This window comes from Nannobrachium achirus, assembly GCF_963921795.1.
Source record: "Nannobrachium achirus genome assembly, chromosome: 6".
NCBI lineage: Eukaryota > Metazoa > Chordata > Actinopteri > Myctophiformes > Myctophidae > Nannobrachium > Nannobrachium achirus.
The window spans coordinates 64630679-64658416 of record NC_137815.1 but is presented as its reverse complement, the minus strand read 5'-3'; the positions used below and the strand labels follow the sequence as shown (position 1 = coordinate 64658416).

General features: G+C 43.2%; 1 protein-coding gene across 5 annotated transcripts; it reads left to right on the top strand.

Moving 5' to 3' along the window:
- On the top strand, positions 1-24368 carry LOC308287516 (eukaryotic translation initiation factor 4B-like). 5 transcript variants are annotated; one of them, XM_080728720.1, is made up of 15 exons: positions 1-45; positions 3094-3243; positions 4657-4847; positions 5840-5956; positions 6228-6282; positions 6447-6593; positions 7745-7915; positions 11791-11964; positions 13339-13597; positions 14679-14770; positions 15300-15389; positions 15856-16114; positions 17957-17994; positions 22279-22351; positions 23933-24368. In XM_080728720.1, exons 1-15 carry the CDS (start codon positions 33-35, stop codon positions 23967-23969), a joined length of 1866 nt encoding a protein of 621 aa, XP_080584846.1. In that variant the 5' UTR covers positions 1-32; the 3' UTR covers positions 23970-24368. The 5 variants fall into 5 exon arrangements, with proteins under 5 accessions (XP_080584846.1, XP_080584845.1, XP_080584849.1 ...); XM_080728719.1 differs by having other exon boundaries at positions 11791-11985; XM_080728723.1 differs by lacking the exon at positions 15300-15389.
- Positions 24369-27738: the final 3370 nt, after the last annotated feature.

The following is a 27738-nucleotide window of genomic DNA, read 5'->3' as shown; positions in this document are numbered from 1 at the left end:
TCCGGGAACTCGGTTCGAGCTCGCTCTCCAACATGGCGGCGTCAGGTGAGGTTTATGTGGGTGAACGATCTGGGTCGTGTGGAGGGGTTTTCGGAGGATATTACCTCGACATAGCGCGGCGCCCCGGCTTCGCGGAACGCCGAAGGGGTGTCGTGTGGACCGGCGCGACTGTCCCGGGCGTCCGAACGTCTCTGTCGCTCGTTTTCGCCCGGTAAAGAAGGACGCAGTGGCCCGAAAAAGAAGGGGGCCGGGGAGGCAAGGCATCCGCGAGGCAGCAGCGGCACAATCGGAATATTGTTTTTTAATGCTTGTTTTTTTAATGCTTGGGGATCGCAGTTAAACACAGTGACAACGCCCGCGATTGCGACCGGGGGTTGTACTTTTGACGTGTTTCTCTGTACTGGCGACATGTTGTTTGACAACATGCTGTTACGAAGCAGCGTTGCCATTAAACTGCGGCTACACCGCTAGCCTGGCGGCTGCAGCCAGGCTGCCACATTTATTCTAGCGATGGATGTTCAGCCCGTGGTGGCGCGATAGCCGTGTGCGCAGCGGCCGGGGCGCACGCGCACTGCTCTAGGAGGGAGTGAGGGAGGAGGTAGTGGGGTTGGGTCGAGTCATGCTGCTGCTGCTCGCTCCTAGTCCTAGCTAAGCTTCCTAAAATGCTATATCTAAATGCAGTGTTTCTTCACATTTCAAGGTCTCCCCCTTAACTCTGACAGTGTACAAAATGGAACCAAGTGAACCCTCCATTTGTACGCTGTCAGAGTTACAGACTTGTATGGGCCAATTTAGACCCCCATAAAGGAACCTAGAGAGCTATCTAATGCAATGTTTCTCAAACGTTCATATTTCAAGGTCTCCCCTTAACTCTGACAGTGTACGAATGGAACCAAATGTTCCATTTGTACACTGTCAGAGTTACAGACTTGTATGGGTCCATTTAGACCCATTCGAGTCATGCTGCTCGCTCCTCGCTTCCTAAAAAAGCTATCCAAAATGCAGTGTTTCTCAAACGTTCACATTTCAAGGTCTCCCCTTAACTGTACATTGTGTACACTGTCAGAGTTACAGACTTGTGAGGGTCAATTTTTAGAGTCTCTGGAATCCACTTTGAGAAACACTGTTCTAATGCACTGTCTGAATGCAGATGTATTGTCTCCTCAAACTCATGTGCCGAGTGCTTTATTATCCAGCACCTGACCTACTTTAGGTTAATGTGCACTCGGCTACCGTATGTAGCTGCTAAAGATAAAAACACACGTGTGTGCCTGTGCTAACTTAGGTCTCTAGACTAGATATTGTTTAGTAACAGAAGGGAGAAGAGGAGGGACATGATGTGTCCGGGTCGCATTTCAATACACCACCCGCCCCCCCCTCCCGCAACTTTGAGACCGTCCGATGATGATGGCGCACTTGCGGGTCCTGGCTGACGCAGCCACGAGCACTAGCTAGGCCCTAAACCCTAGACAGCTAAGCGGGGAGACTTCCCCCGTCAGCACTCCTCTGATGACTAAGCCCCAGCCATAGAGACAATGAGAACTGCTTGGCCACACGAGGCAATAACCCTGCATTGTTTTTGCCTGCTGTTAAATCCATCCGTTGACTGGATTCATAGCCATGAACTATTACACCAGTCCAGTTAATTTAGCTTTATTTTAGCTACTGTTATTCTGTCATCAGGAGGGGGGCTGTATGTAAGGGCTGACTCATTTGCTTATTGTTGATGCTGCTCAATACAGTTGGTTGGCTCCGCCTCCAGCATGACTTAACTGTAAACAGTGAGTCTGCATTATGGACAGGGTACAGTTGTAAACATTGTGCCCCTGTGTTGGGGGGGTGTGTGTGAGAGAGAGAGAAAAGAATGCCCTGACAGCTGAGAATTTTCACAATGAACGTGGCAGCGGGCTTTGTGGCGCTCTGACAGCACCAGACCATAACAAACCAAAGCCGTTTCAAGCCCCCAGCTTTCCCTTGTTTTCTAGAGACGTTCTGCAATGTTGCAGTGTGCATTACTCAGGAAATGTTTTCCAAATTATGTCACCTTAGTGTCATTCTGAAAACATGGAAACGAATGTTGCATCATTCTGTTTTGAATTGACTGGAAGGATGCAATGGTGACGTGAGGTGTCTCTGGTCTGGTGGTGATTAATGTTTCCGACCAGGCAGCATTGAAACAGTAGACGGACCACTCCCTGTTTAGTGTGGGTCAGTAGAGTGGGCCGCGTTTTGGACAATAAATCCCTCCATTTAAAAACAAAAAGTCAGACTGTTTTCCTTATCATGGCTCACACATTGCAGTTCCCTTATCAGTTGTTGTTGGAGCACACTCCACAGCTCAGTGCACCGCTACTAATGGGAGTGTTTGTCTGCACAGTGCACACACAACAGCTGTCCATAGAAAGCAGGCCTGCATGCAAGCCCTTTCAGAACAACAGTATGTTGTTGTTGTGTTGGTAGTCGTGGCAGAGAATGGAGGTGGTTGTCAGGTTGTGTGCATTATGATTTGCTCTTTTACCACAAACATGCTTGTAATAAATTGCATGTTTTGGTTTTCCATTTTAGAGTAGTCATTGCAAACTCCAAAACCATATATTATTCATTAGCATGTGTAGTAGTGTGACACTCCAAAGCCTGATTTATATTTAGTTGTGCTCTGTTGTTGGGCAGATCTATAAAGCTCAGGTGTGAGCTTTTAGATTGTCTATTTTTGGTACACAAGAAGATGTGTAAACAAGTGTAAGTCATATGTAGATGTGTAATAATAATTTACATATGGGCTGTAACCCACATCTTTGACAGCTTTTAAGATTCCCACGGTCTCCATTTTGTCCTATTTGTAAACAAGACTTTGACCCCTCATATGTACTTAACGAATACTGACCCCCTAACTGCGCAGGTTGGTTCATTGGGTTTCCTTTGCCGTGTGTGTGTGTGTGTGTGTGCGTGTGTGTCTGTGTGTGTGTGTGTTTGTGTGTGTGTTAGGGTTCAAGCGGTTAAATAGGTGTGAATATAAGCACGGTTATCTATTCCAGAATGTCACTCTACATGATCTGACATCACTTCATGTGTGTTTATTTCTTCCATCTCCAGCTAAGAAGAAGGGGAATAAGAAGGGGAAGACCCTAACTCTGACTGACTTCTTGGCCGAGGACAGTAGTGGCAATGCCCCAGCCCCGCCCCCCAGCTACCCGTCCAAGTCCACCAGTTGGGCTGACGAAACCGACGACCTGGACGGAGATGGTGAGCTAAAGGCATACCTAGACTTGGATCAGAGATTTCCAGCTACTGACAGATACTGCTGATATATACTCTAGTCCAGTGGTTCTCAAACTTTCATATTTCAGTAGTCCAGTGGTTCTCAAACTTTAACTTAACTCTAACAGCATGCAAATGTATTTGTATGCTGTTAGAGTTACAGACTAGCATGGGTCAATTTAGACCCCCCAAAAGGAACCCACAAAGTCCCTAGAATCCACTGCTCTAGACAATGTGTGCGCTAAACTGGGTGGAAGTTTCCAAAATAACTGCATTGCTGAACCACGCAGCTGCGTTATGACGTCGTCAACACATTCCGATCGGCGAATCAGCGTCGTGAATCAGCATCTTGTGATCAGCGTGGGTGGGGGTTTCCCAGAACTCATGTGTGTTTCCAAGTACACCAGCCAGCGCCGCCGCTGTACCGCACCGCGCATCGTGTCGCGGTAAAATGCGGTAAAATGCGATCGTATCGATCTCGCTATGAAACACCAGTAGCAGGCATGTTATGTTGTGTTTGATTACTAGTTCGTAGTGCTCCTATTCTGACTGTTTCTTTGGTTATCAAGTAGCACTAGCAAGCAACAGGCTAGCCACTAGCCAGCCAGGCACACATAACAACACTATGTCATGTGTTGGTCGGTGAACCAATCGCTCTGCTCCTCCTCCTCCTCCCCCCGCTCAGAGAACGCAGCTGCGTTATGACGTCGTCAACACATTCCGTGCAACGCCCCTCTTCACTCTGATTGGTTAGGGAAAATCTACACTTCCTCCAACAGTGATTCTAATGGGATCGCCCAGGCTTCATTTTCTTCCGAGCGCCTAATGAAGCCTGGGTTTCCGAGGCTACCAACTGGTAAACGGTAGCTCTGTGCGACTACCACTATACCAGCATACCCATGTTTTCCTTCGAAGTTCTTAAATTGCAGTATGATATTGATTTCTAGCGAGGCATTGTTTCTCTCACCTGCACACATGGCAACAAAGAATGGGGCTGATTCTTGCAAAACACATTTTTGGACACTGCTCCTACAGATTTTGCCCTAAAATCACGCAAAGCGGTACACAATATCTCTTAAGTCATGTCATCAACATGAATCTGTCCCATTTCCCATATTCCCTCCTGATTGGCTACCATTGCCTTCTAAAGTTTGAGTATGCGACCTGACCGACACTTATCTCCCGATTAGGGAGTCTTACTGGTAAAATATTAGGATGACTCCATGTTACCCTCAGTGGAAATCCTACCTGTTTCTTATAAGCTTGATTGTTAACGAGTCGGGAGGGTGAGCATTAGTAAGCCGCAACACTGGTCCTACACAACTAAATGTATAGGTGCTCTAATCTGTATTGGAGAGATCCACTTTATTTAAAGCTCTGGTCTCATTCTCTCCCAAGTCTCAACATCCTGGCACACTGAGGAGGCACACATCGACCGATCCATCCTCCCCACAGCGCCACGCTCGGCGCGTGAGCCCAACGTGGACCGCTCTCGGCTGCCGCGGAGCCCACCCTATACAGCTTTCCTGGGCAACCTGCCCTATGATGTCAGCGAGGAGTCCATCAAAGACTTCTTCCGTGGCCTAGCAGTAAGTGTCATGCGTTGTGCACACATGAGGGCTGATGCACAATATGTTGTATTCTTGTATTTATTTGCATATAGCATAATATTTGTTAATTGGTACCCGATTCATCATTACTACTGTCAAACAAATGGTAAATGGCAGACAGGCGTTGACACTAAGGTGTTATAGTCAACTTGCCCGTCGGGCAAGCACAGGTCACTTTCTACTTTCCCAAAGGTCATGCCCACTTGCCCGAAAAGTAAATCTTTCATATATAAAATGATAGGTAAAATTTGAATTACAATTCAATTCAACGCTTATTTCTTTACTTTCTCGGCCTGTGCGATAACAAATTAAAAATATATCCAGGTAGGTTTGTGTGGATTGTGATTTGTTTATATGCTTTGAGAAAATGTGTCGTGGCTGAGGCCTGGTTGACACCTTGCCCTTGAGGTCTCCTCTGTTTGCATCAGGACTAGTTCTGTTTGCTAATAGGAACAGGACACACAGGTCATACCAGCTCATTAGTTACGTACAACGTATTATTTACGTTGACCATTTAGGAGGCTCATAAAGCTTAATCTTGGTGCTTTAGACTTTGAACATTCCCCTCTAGTATTTGACGTCCTCCTTCAAGATTAATTCATACAAGATTCTCTAGGGATGTTTTGCAACGTATGCATTACAAAGTAAATTGTGTCAATATGAAGCTTGGAAACAAATGTTGCATCATTCAGTTTGAATTGACCTTGGAGGGTGCAATCAGGTCTCTGGTGGTTGACATACAGACTTGTAGCAGTAACACTGACGGACACTTATTTCATTTTCAGTATATATTTATGCTTCAAGACTCGCATACCCACTTCTTCTGCACACTGCACTGCTGCTTTATGAAAGTAATTCTCAAAGTGGACGATTCATCATTTCGCCCCTAATTGAGTGGGAGGAAGAGGTTTTGTCAGTCTGCTGCCAGTGTGTTCCCAATTCACGTGTTTCTCTCTTCATAACATCTCCAGATCAGTGCGGTGCGTCTCCCTCGGGAGCCAAGTAACCCAGAGCGGCTCAAGGGCTTTGGTTATGCAGAGTTCGATGACGTGGATTCCCTTCTTAGGGCCCTCAGTCTCAATGAGGAGGTGAGCACTTTGTTTTGTACCTACTTGGTTTTAAATGCAGCTTGTATTTAATTTGGTTTTAAAGTATAAGTATAAACTCCACCAGCCCGAGTGGCTGCCCAAATTCAGTCACTCTGGCTGGTGGAGATAAGTTTACCCGATCAGTTTGGACAAATAAATGTCAGTGAACCTTTGAGCACGGTCAAGTGAAGATGCAGATTGATTTTATTCATTCTGAAGGAATAATACTGGAAACCATAACGTTCTTTCTCCCGTGTTTCTATGGCTACAGAACCTGGGAAACCGAAGGATCCGTGTGGATATTGCAGACCAGTCTAACGATAAGGGTACGTTCGTTCATAGCCCTTACATTTCACTGATGACAAAATCTTGAACCTTAATCTAATATAATTTGCTGGTACATTTTGAGAGTCACATACTTGCAAAACTGTATTTTGGATCCTACTAATGTAGTATCTGAATCTAACATCTCCTGTGCTCTGCACCGCAGAGAGAGACAATGGATCTATGGGTGGACGCGACCGGGGCGGACGCATGTCGGACATGGGTCCTGACAAGACAGACGTTGCTGACTGGAGGGCCAAGGCCACTGTAGACGACGATGCACCTCCAAAACGAGACGATGCGTTTGGAGAGAGTGAGTTCCACCTAGCTGCCTCATAGCAAATATTCAGCATTAAAAGCATTTTGCATGCGTGCCATTATCTGTGATGCATAGTTGAGTCTCAGAAGTAATGTTGGAGGACCCAGACCGGTGCCCGTTGGGCAGAGAACAGTCACCATTGATGTCCATTTGTGCAATACCCGTTGCATCAGTCTGTCATATCAGTACTATGACTTCAGAGTATGATGGTGGACGTAATCTCCATATTTTGCACTTTGCCTCAGAGGCAACGGTCATGTTGCACCTGCCTACAGTTCTTGCCCACTTGCCCAAAAATTCGCCCATCATAACATTTTTGCTTTCTACTTGTGAATTCTGGCTGCAAGATGAAAATATCATAACTAAATATTTATGCCAAATATTGAGCTAAGGTATGAATTTGATCGGATCACACTTGTTATTTCATATTTTTAGTTTGCTTTCCGATAATTTGACAACAAGCTATTGTTTTGAAGTCCACTGACCGGAAGTCAAGAGTTTATGTTCGTTTGACTTGACACGTGCCAAGGTTTGACGTTCACTAAACACTGTAGCTGGCTGGCATTGCTGTTTTGAACCTGACATAAGGAAGGCTTTTTAAGCGCCTTACTGCATTCTTGTTTTTACACGTTGGTCAGGTTCGGGACAAGGAGGGAACCTCTGCACATGTGACAAAAGCCCGCCAGATAAAAAAAATAATAAATGGGTCTATCTCGTGGGTGGGATGCGGCCGTGCTCCTCTCACACACACGCCTGCCCGTAGTAGAGTTAAATGGTCGCAAAGTTTGTTTATTCAGATATCTCGTGTTGTCTTTATAGCGAACTAAAGACTGTCGCGTCCTCACTCAAACGTGTTCTTGCCCGGTCAGGTAACTCCATCTGGGATGGACTGGGCATCTGGCATATACGAATGTATAAATTTTCTTTGATCTTGCCGCCCGCGCTACGAAACAAGCCACTGCACCCCGGCTGCCGAAACGAAAAAATGTTGTTTCCCTCCCCCGAGGCCCGTGCCGCGGCTGTCGGCAGTGAGCGGAGGGCTCTGTTTTGTACCCAGGTATCAAAGCCTCCTGCTCGCTGCGTCTCGCACCGAGCGCTCTTTTTCTTAAAGTACTAATACCCTTATCTTGTTGTTGTGCTTGTAGGATCACGTGACCGTGGTGGTGATCGTTATGAGCCCAGAAGGGAGATGGGGAGGGATGACGGAGGAGGGGGTCGCTTCCGGGATCGCTACGACGATCGCGACCGTAGGGATCGCTATGACGATCGTGGGGGAGACCGTCGGGATCGATATGATGACAGAGGAGGTGGAGGAGGTGAGTTTTCTTTCTTTAGTACGTCGTTGCTCTGTAGGATGTCAGCCGCCATACGTCATAGTAGCTCTGGTCCATAGCGTTAGTGGAGTGCTCCCTAACGCTATGTTCCTCTACCTCCGTATTTCTTGGCAAAACCCGGAAAACCCTGCCGTCTGGTCCAAAAATAACAAAAACTGTTTTGCCCCTCACCAAACCAAAGGTATCAGTGGACAGTTGAAAGCTTACTCTACTTAGCGGACGCGGTCTGAGCCCCCCACCACACGATTAAAATACATTTCTAGGGCGAAATGAAAAATATTCCACCGGATGGAGACTCCATTTCTTCTTGTTTTTTACTATTTGTCGTCGCCATCACGGCGCCAGCTCACTACTGCCGCGCAGGTCAGAGGACCGAAATGCACCGCATTAACAGAGCATTGGTCTCGTTGGGTGTTGTTCAGCTCTGCGACGTTGGAAGACGTAAAAACAGTCTTCAACCAGGAAGAGTGTCTCCGTCAGGTGGATTATTTTTCATTTCGTCCTAGAAATGTATTTTAAGCTTGTGGTGGGGGGCTCAGACCGTGTCCACTAAGTAGAGTAAGCTTTCAACTGTCCACTGATACGTTTGGTTTGGTGAGGGGCGAAACAGTTTTTGTTATTTTTGGACCAGACGGCGGGGCTTCCCGGTTTTGCCAAGAACTACGGAGGTAGAGGAACATAGCGTTAGGGAGCACTCCACTAACGCTATGGACCAGAGCTAACGTCATAGATGTGTGATAGACAACTACTGTCACGAGCTGACCACATGAAGTCTGAGATCCACATGGGAGCCAAGCCAAAAATAAACCCAGCGTTGTTGAATTCATAATTCGTAGCGCGATCGCATCTGCAGTGATCAAAGCTGCAGCATTATTTGAAGACAAACGCATATGCACTGCAGAATACTACTAGCTTTGAAACCCTCTTATCAAGTTGCATCAAAGGTATTCTCAAAACAAGTTTAATATGCAACACAACTTCAAACGTGGGTCCCTGCTTCATCTCTATCTCAGCTAAGGGGTCCTTGGCATGAAAAACTTTAAAGACCCGTCCTGAACCGTTAACTGTTTAAACAAGGGGGATGGGGCGATTTTGATTGTACGTTGATTGTGGATTATATTATATGGAGAAAAAGTATCACTGTTAAACGATTATTGTCTTTGTGGGCTCGCCTGTAAGGCGAGCACACTTTAGATATTGTCATTATTTATTAGTCAGTCAGACAGTTCTCCTCAAAAACTTCGGTTCCTTTCTACTAAAATGAAAATAAAAACATCAATGTTTTCAGCCTACAGTGGCGACTTGTGCTATTATTTTATACAGCAATCGGCCAAATGGTGGCGCTGTAGGAAGCCTTCGAAAGTGCGAACTTTGAACAGGTATAGCTCATGCTGTGTTTGAGGTCCAGCCATGAAACCTGTATACACGTATGCATCTCCTCATGCCGAACAACTTTTACGCTCTGACTTTTGACCTCTGACCTTTAGATCCCCCAAAATTTGGAATTATATAAAAAACAGTAAAAATCTATCTCCTCCTGGGATTTTCGCGTTACGCGCATGAAACTTTTTTCACATGAACTTTGGACCAATACGGTCAAACTGTCTGGTCGGATTTCTTTTAAAGTGAAATATAATCTTTTAATAATTCAATGCATATTGCGGTTTTATGCAAATTATTCTTCTGCCTCTAAATCATACATGCAAAGTTACACGTTCATGGCATTTGGCAAAGATGTAGAGGGTTAGTCAAAGTATCACTGAAACCAATTCTATTCCAATCGGCCAAAGGGGGGCGCTATACGAAGCGTTTGAAAATTCAAACTTCAAACGGGTATAAGTCATGACTCGTTTCGTTTGAAGACATGCAACTTGCTTACACGTGTGCTTTGACTCGAGCGGAAGACATCTGTGTCTTTGTTAAGTAAGCTCCGCCCTTAGATTTTCCGCTATTTTGAGCAGTTTGTAAAACGCTTAAACCCGCTTTTATTCTGGAATTTTCGCGTCACGTCCACAAAACTTTTTTTACATGAACTTTGGACCAATATCTAAAGATCTGTCAGATTGGATTTTTCTTTTAAATTGAAACATGCTTTTTTAATAATTCAATGAATATTGCAGTTTTATGCAAATTATTCTTCTGCCTCTAAATCATACATGCAAAGTAACATGTTCATGGCATTTGGCAAAGATGTAGAGTGTTAGTCCAAATATCACTAAAACCAATCTTACTCCAATTGGCCAAAGGGGGGGCGCTATATCATTTTGAGCAGTTTGTGAAACGCTTAAACCTTTTTATATTTTTTTTAGCAATTTGCATGAAACATTCTACACACAATCTAAGGACCTTTATCTAATATGCCTATGAAGTGCACACACACAAAAAAATAATAATAATAAATATAGCTGCAAGCAGCGATAAAGTGGCCAAAGCCAAAAACACCTCAAATCATGAACACAGCCTGCAATGTGCGTGAAATCTTGCAAGCACATTCCCAATAGGTCAAGGAACAGATACCACCCTTCTCACATTGGCCTGTTATAGCGCCACCAGCGGGTCAACTTTTTTGGAACAAAATGGACCAATCTTTGACATAAGTAACGTCAAAGAGAGCACTGCCTGCGATCTTGACATTTTGTACTTTTATAGCCATTGTTTTCTGGCTTGAAGCGAGCCCACAATTGTTTTGAAGGAACAATATTTTCTAGTTACATTTATTCCTCAAAACTCTGGGTTTATAAAAATCAAACATCAAAACGTGTCATGTAAAATCACATGCATCTTTAATGGCAAGAGGAAGACGGTTAACTGCATACATTATTATTATTATTATCAGGGTATGCCTTAGGGCTGTCACGATTATGCCATTTTACATGACGATTAACTCATTCTGTGCCAGTGACTGCTTATGACGTTTTTTTTCCAATAGCCCTGTGTGCCAATGACGGCTTATGACGGTTTTTGTGTTTTTTACATAGAAAAAAAAAAAAAAAATCATTTTTTTTTTTTTTTCTAAAGATGTCAAAATGACCTGAGATCAGAGAGATGCTTTTCTCTGTTTGTGTGTTCGCTCCCTCGTTTAGCTGATTGAGAAAATGTGTGTTCATGTGTGTCCATTCTAGTGGATGGACACTTTTTTTCATTCAAACGGCTCTATCTCTGGAACCATTTGTCCGATTGCCAAAATTCTTTTTGCCACTGAATCACAACAACTGTGTCTGTTTCTGTGGGGAAAAAAATTATAAAAAAAAAATCTTTTTTTTTCATTGCATAGTAAAGAAAAACATACAAAATCTCGGCACAGCTACCTTGGAGCCATTTTGGCATCTGGCACAGAATGAGTTAATTGTCACTCAAATAATTGCGATTAACTATTTAATTGTGTTTTTGTCGTTGACAATTACATTTTTGTTTGGCTTTTAGGCTTTGAAGTTGCACATGGTAGATATGACACAACTTAAATATACAAAGAAATTACTGACATATTTGACAACTTTATACTATATATATATATATATATTTATTTATACTATACTAACTTAATATAGTGGAAATAGCCGATCTACAAGCTCACAACGTGTCGCATCGCTACACGTTGTGAGCTTGTAGATCTGCTATTAACACTATTTTCTTTACTTAAAAAAATATATATGAACATTTCTCAACATGGAAACGATTATGACGATTATGAAAATGAATCGCGATTATGTCAAATAATTGCAATTAGACGATTATGTCATAATTGTGACAGCCCTAGTATGCCTCATGATTTACGTTCTGAGCTCATCTTTCTATAATATTTTTTTTAAACTATAACCTCATTGTGATTCTCATCTGTCCTCCCTGCTGCCTCCCAGCATTTGGTGACTCCCGCAGTGGAGGCGGCCGTCGTGCCTTTGGCAGTGGCTACGGGCGCGACAATGACTACAATCCGAGTAGTAGTGATCGCTATGGTGGTGGCCGGGATCGTTACGGTGGCGGCGACCGTGAGGACCGGTATGAGAGACGCGACGAGAGGCGTGAAGAATCAGGTGAGGGCAGTGATGAAAGAGGTGAGAGAAACCGAGCAACAGAAATGTGTTTTTTTTTTCTATTCCTGTAATAATGTCCTGATATTATCTGAGATGAGCTTTCCTGTTCAGTGGAAAGATATTGCAGATGTATTCACATGGTATATAAAATGCGTTGTCTTGCGTTGCCAAATGATTGTGATTTTCTGCCTGCCATTTGGTGATGTCTTAATTCCATGTATAGTTGCTAGAACAGTGGTGAGAACAGCCAATAACAAATGACAGACATCGATATGAAGGACCTTAAATGATCTCGGAAGTGTTTCCCCTAGGGGTGGGCGATATGGAAAAATACAATATCACGATATTTTCCCAAGCTGTATCACGATACACGATTTTATCACGATTCTTTTTCACATTGGTTTTTATGGTTATTTTTCAAGTTACTTGACAAAATTTAGACTCTCTGGGTTCCTTTTGGGTGGTCTAAATTGAACTTTACAAGTATGTAACTCTGACAGTATACAAATGAAACCAAATGGACCCTTACGGGTCCATTTGGTTTAATTTGTATACTGTCAGAGTTAAGTGGAGACCTTGACATTATAAAGTTTGAGAACTACTGATTTAGACCAAAATGCAGGTTTAAATTGTTTGAGAACTACTGACTAAGACCAAAATGCAGGTTTAAATTGAATTCTGCAATGAATCTCTGCATTAACGATTAAACAGGATTTTTTACAAGGCTCCCTCAATTGTATCACGATATATACGATACCTCTGAAAAGGCATATCGTGGAGAAATTGTATCGTCTCCACGATAATGATCACCATATCGCCCACCCCTAGTTTCCCCCCAGTAGCAAGGATATTGAAATGAAATGTCACCAGTCATATCGGTAGGCAGAGATCTCTGGTGGTCTGGCTTCACGAGACTAGACGAAATGGTGTTCAGTTGGTGCTCTATATTTATTCGGAGGCAGCGTACGGCTGTAGCAGTCGCTCCGTGGACAGAGTGTATTTGTTACGTTCCCATAGTAGTAGTTAACTAAACTTACGTTGTTATGTGGGCTGTCTCTGTGGACATGTCAGGTCTGCGACGGAGGAGTCTAGGTTCTTTGATGATGGAAATCGTTGACTGTATTATTTCCAACGTTTTTAACGATGGTGAATGTAACTGCCCTGTTAGCAACACTGCTAGCGATGCTAAGCTAACTATCGCAATTCCCAGTCTGCTAAACCCCAAGTAATCCTTCCTATTCTTCCACTTGCTGCCCCTTCCCATTTACTTGAATACATAGCCTGAAAGTTGGTGTCGATGGTGGAGCTGACTCTGTGATGGAACAATGATACCTGCACAGTTTTAACTCTGAACCTCCTCCACCCTCCCCTCAGGTCCGGTATCAAGGCCCAAGTTGAACCTGAAGCCTCGCAGTGTTCCTAAGGAGGAGGAGCAAGGAGGCGGCGGGGGTGGGGCCGCCCCAGCCCCTAGCGCCCCTAGCAGCAGGGCCTCTATTTTCGGCGCGGCCAAGCCGGTCGACACGGCAGCGAAGGAGCGCGAGGTGGAGGAGAGGCTGAAGAAGGAGCAGGAGAGGTTGCAGAGGCAACTGGAGGACGACAAGGGCCGGGGTTTTGACAGAAAGCCAAGGGACAGGTGAGAGACAACAGACTGCATCTTTCATGTTTGTTTTACGGCCGGGCTACACCAAGGCTTTTCGCGTCAGTGCGTACGCGGGGCGTGCGCGCGTCTGAGCGTTTGGAAAGATCCAATATATATCAATGATGTCGGCTACACCAGGCTCACGGATAGCGCGAGCCCCGCATACGCATGCTGTAAAAATAAGATTGGTTCTATTTTGTACGCGCGCGTATGCGTTTTGTACACAGACTCTCTGGTCTCCCGCACATATACTCCCTCCTTGGAGTAGCCAGGGGCTTTTGGCACACGCAGCACACACGTGCATGCACGTTTTCTGGTGTAGCCCGGCCGTTACATGATAGACTATGATAATGTAACCGAGTTTAAACTTTTTAAAGCTTTTCTGCTGTTGTACCATGTGATTGATTGAACAGCATTGCCACGTCCTATACATCAGCTGAGGGACACTGAGCCTTTTTGATGCAGAACAAATATGACCTGTGAATAATTTACTTAAATTATATCGACTTTCCTGTAACCACAATGCTTAATAAAAAAAATCTAAAAGTAACATAGCTTGGTCTAGGGATGTGAAAAAAAATCGAAAATCGACTCGAAAATCGACTCATGCTCACCGCGACTCAAAAAGTATGAGTCGAAAAATCGAAAAAGTTTTTTTTTTTTTTTTTTTTTATTATTTCATTTGATACACTATAGCCTGGGGTGCCAGCCTGCCCTGAGCGCTCCCACAACGGAACGGTTCCATCATGGACTTTGTCACTCCGCTTCTAGTCTATAGAGAACATACTCCATGCTAACGCAAAGAAGAGCAATTGTTTATTATAATTATTATTAGGGCTTTGATGCAAGTTCTGGTGGGTGCTGCAGCAAGTTGTGTTGCTTAAAGTAATGCGCCGTTGAGGTCTCCTCTCAGCTGCAGCTTAGCGGGGGAGAAAAAAAAGTGAAAAAAGTCGATCGACGCGTCGATTTTCGGCCGCGACGCGTCGATTCGCAAATAATGCGTCGATTAACATCCCTAGCTTGGTCCTACATTTTGTTGAGCGGAATGGTTTAACGACCTGGGCTTTGTGTTCAGGGATCCCAGCTGGCGGAATGAGGACACTACTGCTGAGCGTCCTGAGCGTTCCCGCACAGGAAGTGAGTCATCACAGCCAGGAAGTACAAGAGGTAAGATGTCGGCATTCAAGAACATGTCAATATTATTGATATTACACAACATATCAGAGAAATGTCTGAAAAATATATATATAGATTACTTCTCATAAATCATCACTTATCACAGAAAGCTGATTTATTGATGAATAACTAGATGTTATGGAGGCTAGTGGAAAATGTACGTGTTCAAGCAAAGTGGCGTAAACAGAAACCTATGTTGGCAGGTCTGCAGTTCCTCCATGTACGTGCATTTCTCAATAACCAGTCACATTTAGTTGCTAGATGCTTACAATTCACCCTTTGTCAGCCTTCTAATTGGTCCCTGACTGACCAACCAGCAGGCTCTATCTGCCTTGTCCCGCCCTGGTTCCACCTTTTTTATGTTGAATTTGCTGAAACAACATTTTTGGAAAAATAAACATTTAAAAACATGCTGAGTCACTATACTGCACCTGAGAGGCTGCTTTTTACTGAAACCAAGTTTAAAATGAGAATTGAATTCACAGAATAACAATATGAAGCAACTGAATTTCAATTGTAGTGGATGGAGAGAAAGCACTTTTGTCCCACCAAGACACAGCAACCAATGGGTGTGAAGAGGGACAGGACAACGGGCTGGACTTGACAAAGGGTGAATGCTTTGCCGCCATCACCAATCATCATTCACCACTCCCTCTCATAAACACACACGGGTTACAACGGGTCTAGTCTCGTGTGGCCAGACTGTTGACTCCTGCGATTTGCAAATGCTCCCGTCATACAGTCTGGGGCAACGGAAGTATTATTATGATGAGTATCCGGCAAGAGAAGCTATAAAGCGGATGTGAAGCCTTCTCCCCACTTCCGTTTCATCTTTACACGTGCGCACATTTATCCTAATATAAATAAAAATCATCTAAGCATACATAGCTTGCTGCTTATCAGAAATGATATTTTAGAATATACTTTTGTGAACGGAAATGTCAGCTTCCGATACTCGCCGTTAGGGAGGTGTAGTTCCAGACTCTATATCCTTCAGAGATTGTGGAATAGTTGTCTGGCTACGGGAGACTACAACGGGTCTGAATGGATTAAAGAACTCCTATGTCCCCTACCAGGTTCACGGCGTCGTGAGAGCGAGCGCTCTGTGGAGAACGAGGTGTTCAGCGGGAAAGAAGACGAGCCCTCGTCTCCCAGCTCCCCCCGCCCCCCCACCACCACCAACAGCTCTTCCAAGGAGCCGCTCAAGGTGATGCCTGCTCCCCCGCCCAAGGAGAACGCCTGGGCCAAGCGCAGCAGTGCGGTCAGCGCCGGATCCAGCGATGGAGACGGGAAATCTCCTGTCTCTCCCAGTGACTCTGCTCCCAATAAACTCAGGTTAGAATGCTTCTATTAACTTTTTTGGTGCCATGATTTTTTCTCTTCAATGTCCCTTTATGCCATGGTCTCCATAGACTTCCATGTAATTTATAGTGCACGGATCGTGCACGCCCATGCCTAGATGATGCACCACGTGTGTGCCCACTGTTCACAGCTTTCAAACAAAAAAATCTGCTTGGAAATCCAGGCATTCATGATTTATCAGCCATTATGTTTTCTTCAGATGTAAACAAACATGGCTGCCATGTTTGAAAGAATGGGTTGGTATGGGGGTTAAACATGCAATTTCGCGATCGCGACATGCCTAACACATTTCTGGAGGTCCAAAAAACATTTTTGAAAAAAAAAAAAAAAAAATCTTCAAAAACGGCCTAAACTCGGGAAACTCGGGGTTGGCACAGCGGTGGTACCAATACAAACTCGGGAAACTCAGGGTTGGCACCATATGTGTTAACTTATTGTATGAAATCATTATTGTATAGCCATCTTTAATTGTATTATGTTCTTAGGGATGGGTATCGTCTGCGATACTTTTAATGGTATCGATTGCATGACGTCGATACTATCGGGTATCGGTTCACGTAAAAAACGAACGATACCTCGTTTCGATACTCTGGAACGCACCCCTGGCCGGTCACATCTGTAACAGTTGGGCTACTGAGAGTTTAATGACTGCTTTAGTAGGCTACACTTGTTACTGTGGAAAATAGCCGATAATAGCCTATAATGTTTATTATTATGATGATTATCCAACATCTATACTCTCCGCTCCGCCACACTGTGTGATCAACATCATCGGCAGCAGCGGTAGAAAAATGGTATCGAAAAGGGTATCGTATCGATTCCCAGGTATCGAAAAAGGTATTGTATCGATTCAAAGGTGAACGATACCCATCCATGGTTTTCATGTCGTTGTTGTTCTTTTGACCACAGCTAACTGGAAAAATCATTAAAACGGTGGCTTCGATTAAAACTGTCTTCTAGTTTGAGGATTGCTAGACTGGCACATTCTGCCCGTTGCAGTGTTTTCTCAGGGTTCTACACTACTGTTAATGAAATCTCTCGCCCTCGATGAGATTCTCAAGTAGTGTGAGCATAAACAATCGCTGTGCATGTGGCATTCTGATGTGGATCTTTCCTCAATATTCGACTGACAATGTGCACGTTTGTGTAATAACACCCATATTTAACCACAAATATTTTCATCTCCCCTTTATTTAGAGAAGCACATACAGTAGATCGGATAGGACTCAGAGACAGAAATATAATGCAATGGAAACCAGTGGTCTTTTTTGTGGTTTGTCTCGTCATTAGGCCCACCTTTTTAAAAGAAAATGAATGTACTTGTCTATGGCATTGAATGTGTAAAGTTTGCAAATAGTGTAGTGGTAGGATTATATCATGATGCTAAAAGGATAACACAAAGTCTTAAGGGCTTGTTTCCATTGTGGCCCTATGTATTCAATTCATTCATCATGAATATAATGTATATATTGTCATTGTCGGGTGGAAACCTTGCATGTCCAAAACCGTTTGTTATGTATTTATCATTTTTAACATGATTTAAACCGATCTTTAAGCCAATCAGCTGTTTTCACTACTTTTGTGCGATGGCCATATGATGAAGCAGTGCTTTACTTTGCGAAAAAAACGTTGAAACTTGGAGACATGAGGTTTCTGCCCGACAGTGACAATATCTTCTATTTAATTTTTACAATTTCCCGAACTATAGATGTTGATGTACTACCTTCAGATGTATTTCCCTCTTCAAATTTTACTTTTTTTTAAAAACTTTTTAATGTTTTATTTTTATTTTATTCTCCCTTTCTTTCTTTTTAGCTCTTCGAGTTCTGCAGATGAAAGAGGATCTGGAAAGGGTAAGGTCCACTAATGTCAAATCCAAACTTTAATAACCTAACCATAACCAACCCTCAGTGTGGCCTGATTGAAGTCTTGTCATCCGTCTCTCAGACTAAAACACGTTCTGAAGTCAAGAGTGAGTGTGACTGCTTGGGTTGTCTTTACATTCACCCCCCTCATCCCTACACAGGTTCCCTGTGCCTTAACACTTGCATATTGCTGCACTGCAAGTTTATGGAATAGTGAGAACTCTGTAATCTCCCTTTCCTTGGTCAGGCCACTGGCGATTGGCTGAAACGGATGAGGTTGTGGTGGAGGGTAGATCTCTTGCTCTGGAACTTAATGGAATTGCCTAACTCCTTGTCCTGAATGATAAACCCCTTGTTTCTGGGGAACATTTCAATGGTTAACCCTCTTGTACCTCACACTGTGTTGCGTCAGTGTTGAGAAAGTGAATCCCTACTCATAACCCCCTTTTTGGACACATTTTGGATCATCCAGGAAACTCTGGAGCTTTAAGTTGGAACGTTCAAAGAGTTTTCTGAATGTGTGAAACCATAATTTGATATTTACATCAGGATTGGGCAGCCAACCCTGATGTAGAATACCGGTATTTGGGTGCTTGCTAACCCCTAGGTTCGATTGATAGCTTTATTAGGGATGTGTGTGTGCACGACCAGACTTGGATGGCTGGTTTTTAGACTAAAAAACCCAGCTTGCAATGCAAGAGTGTGAGCTTACTAAGGCTTCTGCTCTTGAATTCCAACTGGGTGCCTTCCTTCTATGTGCTACAGTTTGGCATGAGTTTAGTCCCTATAGAAAGTCTTACCAACCCTCTCCTTCAACACTCAACTGTCTGAGCTTTCCTTACAGACGAGAATAAGGCTGCCGGTGTGCATCGGGACCCGGGGGCCCCACGGGGGCGAGGGGGGTCCGCGGGGCCTGGAGCGGGCCGGGGCCGTGGAGAGGGGCCCAACAAAGACCGACGGAGGGAGGCAGACAGGTTAGCCAACCAGCAAGCCAGCAGCCCCCAGACCCACTTTAGCAACACAGGCAGGGCATTTTAGGGAAACCCCAATGGCTGACTGATGCTCAGTAACTCATCTATTGCATCTGTACACAAAAATCCTGAGTTAATTCAACTCTTATGGGACAGATTTACTAAGCCTTTGCACTGCGTTTCAGAATGCATTCTGTGCTTAAACGTTGTCATGTCATTTATTAAAGGACACCGGCCATCTTCAATGCAATTTGCTTTGTGAAGTGCCCTTCTCTTATGCGCATGCATTTAAGGAAGGATCACCCAAACGTACAGTTATTGATGTGTTTGGTTTTTCTGGTTGATTTGCGCGTTACGTTGGGTTCACGATCCATCTTGCAGTTTGAGGGTCAGACTTTTTTTATTTTTTGTGACAATTCTCAGCCTTTTAACCACATGAACTCTTAACATCTCTATTCTGTTAGAAGCAAAAATAGCAGATCTACAAGCAATGCATGTATGTACTGTATATGTAAGATAAAGCTTGAAGATCGTCTATTTTCTCAAGTGTGGTTAAAAATTGGTCCAAATTGTCACAGTTAGGCTATTATTGGTAGGGTAAGGGATTTCTGTGTTATAAAATACGGGTCATATAGTGTTATAGTATATTCTGATAGTACTCATTGCTGTAGAGTGTTCCGTAACAGGAGTCTGTCTCTCCATCTCTTTATTAAAAGAATAATGCATTTTCTGGTCGGGATACCAATTTGATCCAATCAGGATGGAGAACTCTGACAGGACACACAGATAAACAAGTGAAATTAGAAGTGATGGCCCGGGCCGCTGACCTAGCATACCTCATCGTTCTCTCCCCGTTTCCTGGCCATCTCCACTAGACACTATAAATGAAGGTATAGAAAAGCCCCCCAAAAAATGTGTTTGGAGGTGATGAAACAAATAAAACTTGCACACAAATTGGAACTGGAACACTAAAAAAATGAGGCTGATAAATGTGTACTCTCTCCTGACGGGGAAAGAGGCAGATGCCCTTGTTACTGAACAAACAGTATACCAGGGTTCCCCAATTAGTTTTCCCCAAGGGCCGAATTATGTCTAGGGTACCAAGCCGAGGGCCACAGCATTGCAGGGGGCGACGGTGGTGTTCCCGCTACTCCAGTGACTGCGACAGTTCAGATATCGTCGTTGTCGGGTGAAAATCTTGTATGTCCAAAACCATTCGTTTTGCATTTATCATTTTAAAAATTATTTAAACTAGTGAAAACAGCCGATCTACAAGCACACAATGTGCTTGTAGATTGGCTGTTTTCACTACTTTTGTGCGACAGCCTTGTATGATTTGCGAAAGAACGTACACATTTGGAGATACGAGATTTCCACTCGACAACGATGATATACTAGTGTTGTTGCTGCTCTTATACCACCATTATTACTGGGGTTGGTGTGGGCCAGACCGTAGCCCCCGCCCGCGGGCTGCTTATTGGGGAACCCTGCACTATACCAATGATTGCTATCACAATATAGTCCTTCAACCTTTTTTAACAAAACATTAGCTTGTTTTGTTGTGGCGATGATGGACAAATATATTGGCCTCGGAAATCATTCAGAGAGAATCTTTCGAAACGAGTCACACTATTTCAACTCAAGTGTGTAGATTAAAAGGCCATTCAATAATTACTTTACACTATGGGAGAAATCAAATGCGACCATGAACCAAATAAACATCAAGGTTATTTTGTGATCCTTAATTAATTCATATACTAATAGTGTGGACCAAATTATATTGCCTTAGAAATGGCATTGCGTCCCTCAAATGTTTTGGGGTTCAATTGATTTTATTAATCAATATTTGTAGCTTTATCTTCACTCCTGGGCGCCATGGCACAGGAGTGAAGGAGTGGCGATAATAGGATGTTAATTTGGGGTCCACCCTATGTTCCCCAGGTTCTATGTTCCCCACTTACCCCCCAAAAAGGTTCTATATTCCCCAGGTTCTATGTTCCCCAACCACCCTCCCCACAAAAAGGTTCTATATTCCCCTCTCAACCAAAAACAGGATCTACTGTATGTTCCCCACAAAAAAAATGTCCTGCATTTGTGTTCCCCACACAAATGCAGGAAATGGTGGGACATCTTGCCCAGGTGCCCAGATGTCTCCACCCCAAAGTGCCCACTCGTCTATGTGCCCACTCGTCCAAATGCCCACATGTCCCTATTGCCCAGATGTCCAGGTGCCCACTCGTCCAGATATATAATTAAAAGTATGGTGTCCAGATGTCCCTAGTGCCCCCTGTCCCACTAGTATTTGTAATCTCTCCCCATTATTGGGTGTTTTGAGTTGTAATTAATAATTATAAAGGAATATTTCCTGCATTTTTTGATAAGTGGGAAACATAGAACCTATTCTAAGTTTAGCGGGGAACATTTTGTGGGGGTAAGTGGGGAACATGGAACCTGGGGAACATACTGTAGGACCTTTTTTGGATAAGCGGGGAACGGAACCCTTTTTTGGGGGGGTAAATGGGGAACATAGAACCTGGGGAACATAGGTACGGTCTCGTTAATGTCATGCAGATTGGGTTGAACAAGTTGTTTGAACGTGGCAGTGCTAACCGGTCTTTCATGTATGTGTATGTAAATCTGGCCCTCAGAGTGAAATAAACTCAGGACTTTTTGGTGTAGTTTCTTTTTTGGTACAGAGGCACATTTTATAGCATTCCTTTTTGATGGTTAAAGCCCTGCAACCATTGAACCATAGATTTCTACACTATATCCACATTCACATGCAGTTGATGAATTATGGCAGTAGATTGTAATGTTGGCCATTTGTATATAAACAACTTTCCTTGACTTTGCTTGTGTGTCCTGCTTTCTATTACATAGAAACTATTGGAACTGGCTAAGAAGTCTTTTGATTTGGTTTTTGGTTGAACAAGTGTTTTTACACTGGGTTCTCTTGAGAAGAATATCAGTCAATTTAATGGTTTCATGCACCATAGTGTTGGTGAAATATTGTGAAGGTTTGCCTTGACCTTTCCTTCCCCCGAAAGAAAGGTGGCTGTGTGTTGGCCAACCTTTACAAATCCTATTTTTACAGCTTACAACTCTCCTTTATCATTTTGATTGAGAATGATCCACATTTAAAAAAAAAAGGAAACATGTCATAAGTGTAGTTTGGTTCCAGTTGGTGTATTGTGCTTGTTGACTTGTGTGTTGCTTAGGTGCACATACTTTGAAGCCTATAGCCTCCATTGGTCAGCTCAGCCTGTGAACTTTGACCTTCATGTGTCCGTTCTGGTTGTAGAAAGGATAACAGAAGAGACCGAGACTCCAGACCACCACCAGAGCCAAAGAAATATGAAGAGACTCCCACCCCTGTGAGTCTTTACTGAGTGATGTCACTTCCTGGCTCACTACCCCCCCCCCCCCACCCCACCCTGTTTTCACCCTCACCCAGAGTGTGTGTACTAGCCCTCCCAGCGTCCCCAAACCTTCAGATTTCGCAACTCGAGAAAGAATTATCCTTGAACAGAACCCCCACCTCCCCACCCAAAAAAAGAAAAATGTCCATTCATGTTGGCTTCAGTTCCTCTGTAAAGCCCCCTTGTGGTTCCATCCTGCATTTAATTTCAACTCTCTCTCCGGAGCATGTTGAGCGTCGGTACCGATTGTCATCATATCTCTCATCAATCTCTGCCCATGTCCTCAAGGGGAACTTGTCTGATATTAAATGTGGATTCCATCATCATGAGAATGACACGAGAAAGCACTTACAATGCGTTGTGTGTGTCTAGAGCTCATGTCGAAAGTTCTCAGTCCTGGGGACTGATTTCAGTCTTGAGGATTCCATAGGAGCTATTTCTGAGATCAGTGAAGATCCATAAAAAATAAATAAAATAACGTGTAGCGATGGCCACGCCGTGAATGACAAAGTCGTCAAACCGCTGGTCAAGTGATCTCCAAACTAAAGATCAGTTATAATTTCAAGATATGAGTATTTGCTTTGGCTAGACTAGCAATAGAATACAACAGAACTTCAGAAGATACTTCTATAAAATGCTTGGATTGGCACACACATTCAGTGAAGGCAGTTCAGAACTTCAGGGAAACAACCCAGATATCGGTGTGCCATGTTTTTCAGACCATGTCACATATTGGGACATGGTCTGAAAAAATAATTCAGTCTTGGGATTCGTTTTGGCTTTAACCCCTGTACTCATTGAAACGCGTCGTTTTACTTAGGCTGGAGCTTTTCCAGTGCAGAGTGAGAGCGGGAGCCCTCCACACACAACTCATTGGGAATCGTGTCAGATTCAAGATTTTCGTGTATATAAATGCAGACGAAGATCCCCCTTTTTACTGCTAAGTTTTAACCCATTTAGAACGGGTACATATTATTGTGTATCATTATTTTATGCTTTAACTATTGAAAAATAGCAGATATACAAGCTGCGAGCTTGTAGATCTGCTATTTTTGAAAAAAAGTGAAAATTTGAATCCGATTCTATAAGTGTCTTTTGAATCCTAAGATTTTTTGAAAAACCTGTGTTTCTATGTCAGCAATCTGGCGAGCCATCGTCAAAGAAGAAAAGGTCCTTTTCACTTAAATGGAGCTCAGTTAGACTGTTCTTGAGAGACTACTATGTCAGTGGTTCTCAAACATTTTCATGTGAAGGACCCCCAAACTGATATTTACTTGGCCACGGACCTGCATCTCAAAATATTTAGTTCCAGGGACCCCCCAGAAGCAACACATTTTGCACACATTTTTTCAAAAATAGCAGATCAGTGCCGCGCTGTGAGCTTGTATACAGTATCTGCTATTTTTCACTGGTTAAAGCATTCAATAATTCTAGGCCTAAATGGGGTTAATCTGCTCATAATTGGAACAAGTAAACAAAGAAAATGGCTGATCATTCGTCACGATGTTAAAAAACGTTGCTTTCTTTCCCCTACAGAAGTTCAGCTCAGCCAGTAAATATGCCGCTTTGCTAATGGACGGAGGAGAACAAGGAGAAGACTGCGAGGAGGTCGAATGAACGAAAAAGAGAGAAACCCCTGACGACGACGAAGAGGAGAGAGAAAACGGTGAATCGGGGGGGAAAGATATCTTGCGTAAAAATATGGGAAATAAAAAATCTCCTCACCTGGAATAGAGGCTGCTGGGAGGGGAGGGGGGCATCACTCCCCTCGTCTCCTAACTTCCTACAACCCTCCCCTCCCCCGATTCCTTCCTTCCTTTCTTCGGGACTTTTCAGTTTCTAAAAAGAGAATAGTCACATACTGGACTTGTTTTAAATGGAAAAAGGAAAGGAGTTAGATAACACATGGAAAAAAAGATGGATAAAATTGAATTAATTGTAATAAATAAATGAAAAAGTGGGGAAAAATGAATTTGTATATTTGTGGATCATGGCGTGGTGAAGTTTGAATCTTTTTAAGCAGAAGATGTAGCCTACTAAATGACTTAATTCATGACTCCCAACTATTAATCGGTTTTATTCATTAGCAAATATGGTTTGATATGAAATGATTTGTGAATCATTTTGTGGTAGATTTCTTTTCCATGCGAAATGCTAAAGAAGATGCACCGTTAACAATCATGTTCAAATGTTGAAACTACCCACTAAACAATTTGAACTAGAAGTATAAGTTTATACGTATAAAAAATGGTCTACCAGAGGTATAGATATGCAAGTTTTTTAGACGTCTAAACTTAGACTAGACGTCTAATATACATCTAATAGACGTCTAAGTTTATACCTGGGTCTAAATTTAGACGTCTAATAGACGTCTATATTTAGACCTAACGTCCGGACGGGCTTGCATATCTATACCTCTGGTAGACCATTTTTATACGTATAAACTTAGACCTCTTGTATAAGTTTAGACGTATATTAGACGTCTAATATACCTCAAAATGTTTGCTGGGTAGTTACTGATTTATAAAAGTGTTCAATCATTTATAAATCATTATATGCAGTTGTTGCTTTGCTGACGGACCCAGTTGTTGTAAGGCTCAAACCATTACACAGCGCAGCGGCCTGCATGCCAAATTCGGACCAGCAGGGGATTCTCACCCGGAGTCTCTTCTTGTCGAGCACCATTACTATCGTTGTCCACTCAACGATTGCGGATGTTTCAACACTTCTGCACTTTCTGATGAAGTAATGGCACCAATTAAAGGCTCATCATATCCCCCGTTTCCATCCAATTACTATTCAAACACAGCTGTTCTAATGCCTCACCCTTCCCGAGGTGAGGAGACAAAACATGTGGGGAAAAGTCTTAGTTGCCTAAAGGGGGGATATGAGGATTACCAGGAGATTATATAAACTTGTCTTCCAATTTGTAATAAATTGGGGTCATTATGTACATACAGTAAATGATGTGGTTATTGCATGTCCATGGAGTATTGTTGAGTGCATTCCATACACAAGTTCTTAAGATAAAGTGCAATATATGGCACAAAATCAAGTGGTCTTTCTGGACCATTGCATTCAAACTAAAGGCAGACTACACTGATTGCATGACTTCTATTGATTTTTACAGCTGGCACCATTGTGAATTAATCTGACCATCTAACATATAATTTAGCGAATGTCTGTCTGAGTGTCTGAGTGTCTGAGTGTCTGTCTGTCTGTCTGTCACAGCGTTTCTCCTCAGTGGCTGGAGCAATTGATCTGAAATCGCATCACCATTAGCATATGAACACACCTGACACAACTGTGAAGCCCTTTTTTCACTTTCACAAATCGTTTAATTGATATTAATTTATTAGTGAATTAATTTTTCCCATTGACTTATAATGGGAATCGCAAAAACTCACATTCAATATTTTTTTTCTCGCAAACCATAGGGGCTACAGTTACAAAACTCTGAGAGGAGATTTATAATGATATCAAGGATTAAATAAAAAATAACTTTGTCAGTTGGCCTCATGGTGGCGCTATAACAGTCCACTTTACGTTTCGGCCTGTAACTCTTGAACCGTAGGTCGGAAAATTAAAATTATTTTTTCCCTGGATTCCGTGGGTCGAGACGCATCTCCCGATATAGGCCACGCCCATTTGCGCCAGGCTAGATTTTCCGCCATCTTGAATTTTCTCCAAAACACACTTTTTGCTCCTTTTCCTACATATTTTCTTCAAATGTCGCAAAAAGCGGTATACATGATCTATGAACCCATGCAATGAATATACTCAAGGGATATGTCGATAGTCTGTACCGTTCGTTCGTAACGGGCTTCCAAAGTTATTAGCAGGATGGGACCGCAAACAATAGCCGTAAAGCACAAACAAATTGTCGAGTCAACACTGAATTTTAACCAAGGGTCGCGGGTGGCATACTCAACAAATCCCCAAAAGCATTTCCACTCTGCCTCATGGTGGCGCTATAACGGCCTACTTGCCTTGTAACTCTTGAACCGTAGGTCGAAAAATTAAAATTCTTTTTTCCCTGGATTCCTTGGGTCAATACGCATCTCCCCATATAGGCCCCGCCCATTTGCGTTAGGATAGATTTTCCGCCATTTTGAATTTTCTCCAAAACACACTTTTTGCTCCTTTTCCTACATATTTTCTTCAAATGTCACGAAAATGGGTACACATGATCTCTGAACCCATGCAATGAACATAGTCAAGGGATATTTTGATAGTCCATACCGTTCGTTCGTAACGGGCTTCCAAAGTTAGCGGGAGGGGCCCGTTTTGCAAACAATAGCCATAAATCACAAACAAAACGTCGAGTCAACACTGAATTTCTGCCACAGGTTGCGGGTGGCTTACTCAACGAATCCCCAGAAGCATTTCCAATTCCACCCGTAGAGGGCGTCACAAACGCGCAAAACGTAACCGTTTCGTTCCAAAACGCGTTTTTCAGGCGGACCGACCCTCTCAAAAAGAAACACAGACTACTCTGCGGATGGTCTCACGGTCCAAACCGCTGCACACACACACACACACACACACACACACACACACACATAGCCATTAAACGAAACGGGTATTTCTTACATTGATGCTCCTACATATTATCATGCAAGTACCAGTTAAAGTTACTTTCCATCCCTCATATACCGTGTGCACAGTGCACATCCCATAACCCACACACTGCACATCATTTCGGAGCTCATATCTTTGAACGGGTAAGGACTAGTGTTTTATTAATGTGTGTGTGCTCACTTGGAGTCGGAGATCGCTGTAAGGTGTGAAGGAACTATACTGCTGCTAATGAAAGGGGGGGTGTTGCATCATCAGATATATGTCTGTCATCTCTTCTTTGCAACACAACTTTTTCTCCACGTCGTTAATAATCTGGTGTGGTCCAAGAGGGAGCGACGGTTTCTTCTGTGAGCTCATTCTCCACCCCCTGCTGAGGGCTGGACGCCTGATGGCAACTGGCAAGAGTCCTGCTGAGCCTTTCTACAGCCACCCACGACACTCATTCTGCCTTCTGACCCAAAACCGTAAACATAGAACAACAAAGCAGCATGTTTGATTTGCCAATACACGTAGGTTTGGGCGATAACATGTCCCACATCAACAAATGTTTAGTTGAATTGAGAAATTATCCCCTGCAAACACTTAACCCATTTAGGCCTGCCCTGAACACATTATGATGCAATATTTTATGCTTTAAATATAAAAAAAATGGCACATATACAAGCTCACAGCGCGCTGCGAGCTTGTAGATCTGCTATTTTTGAAAAATCGTGAAAATTTGCATTTTGACCCGATTCTATAAGTGTCTTTTGAATCCTAAG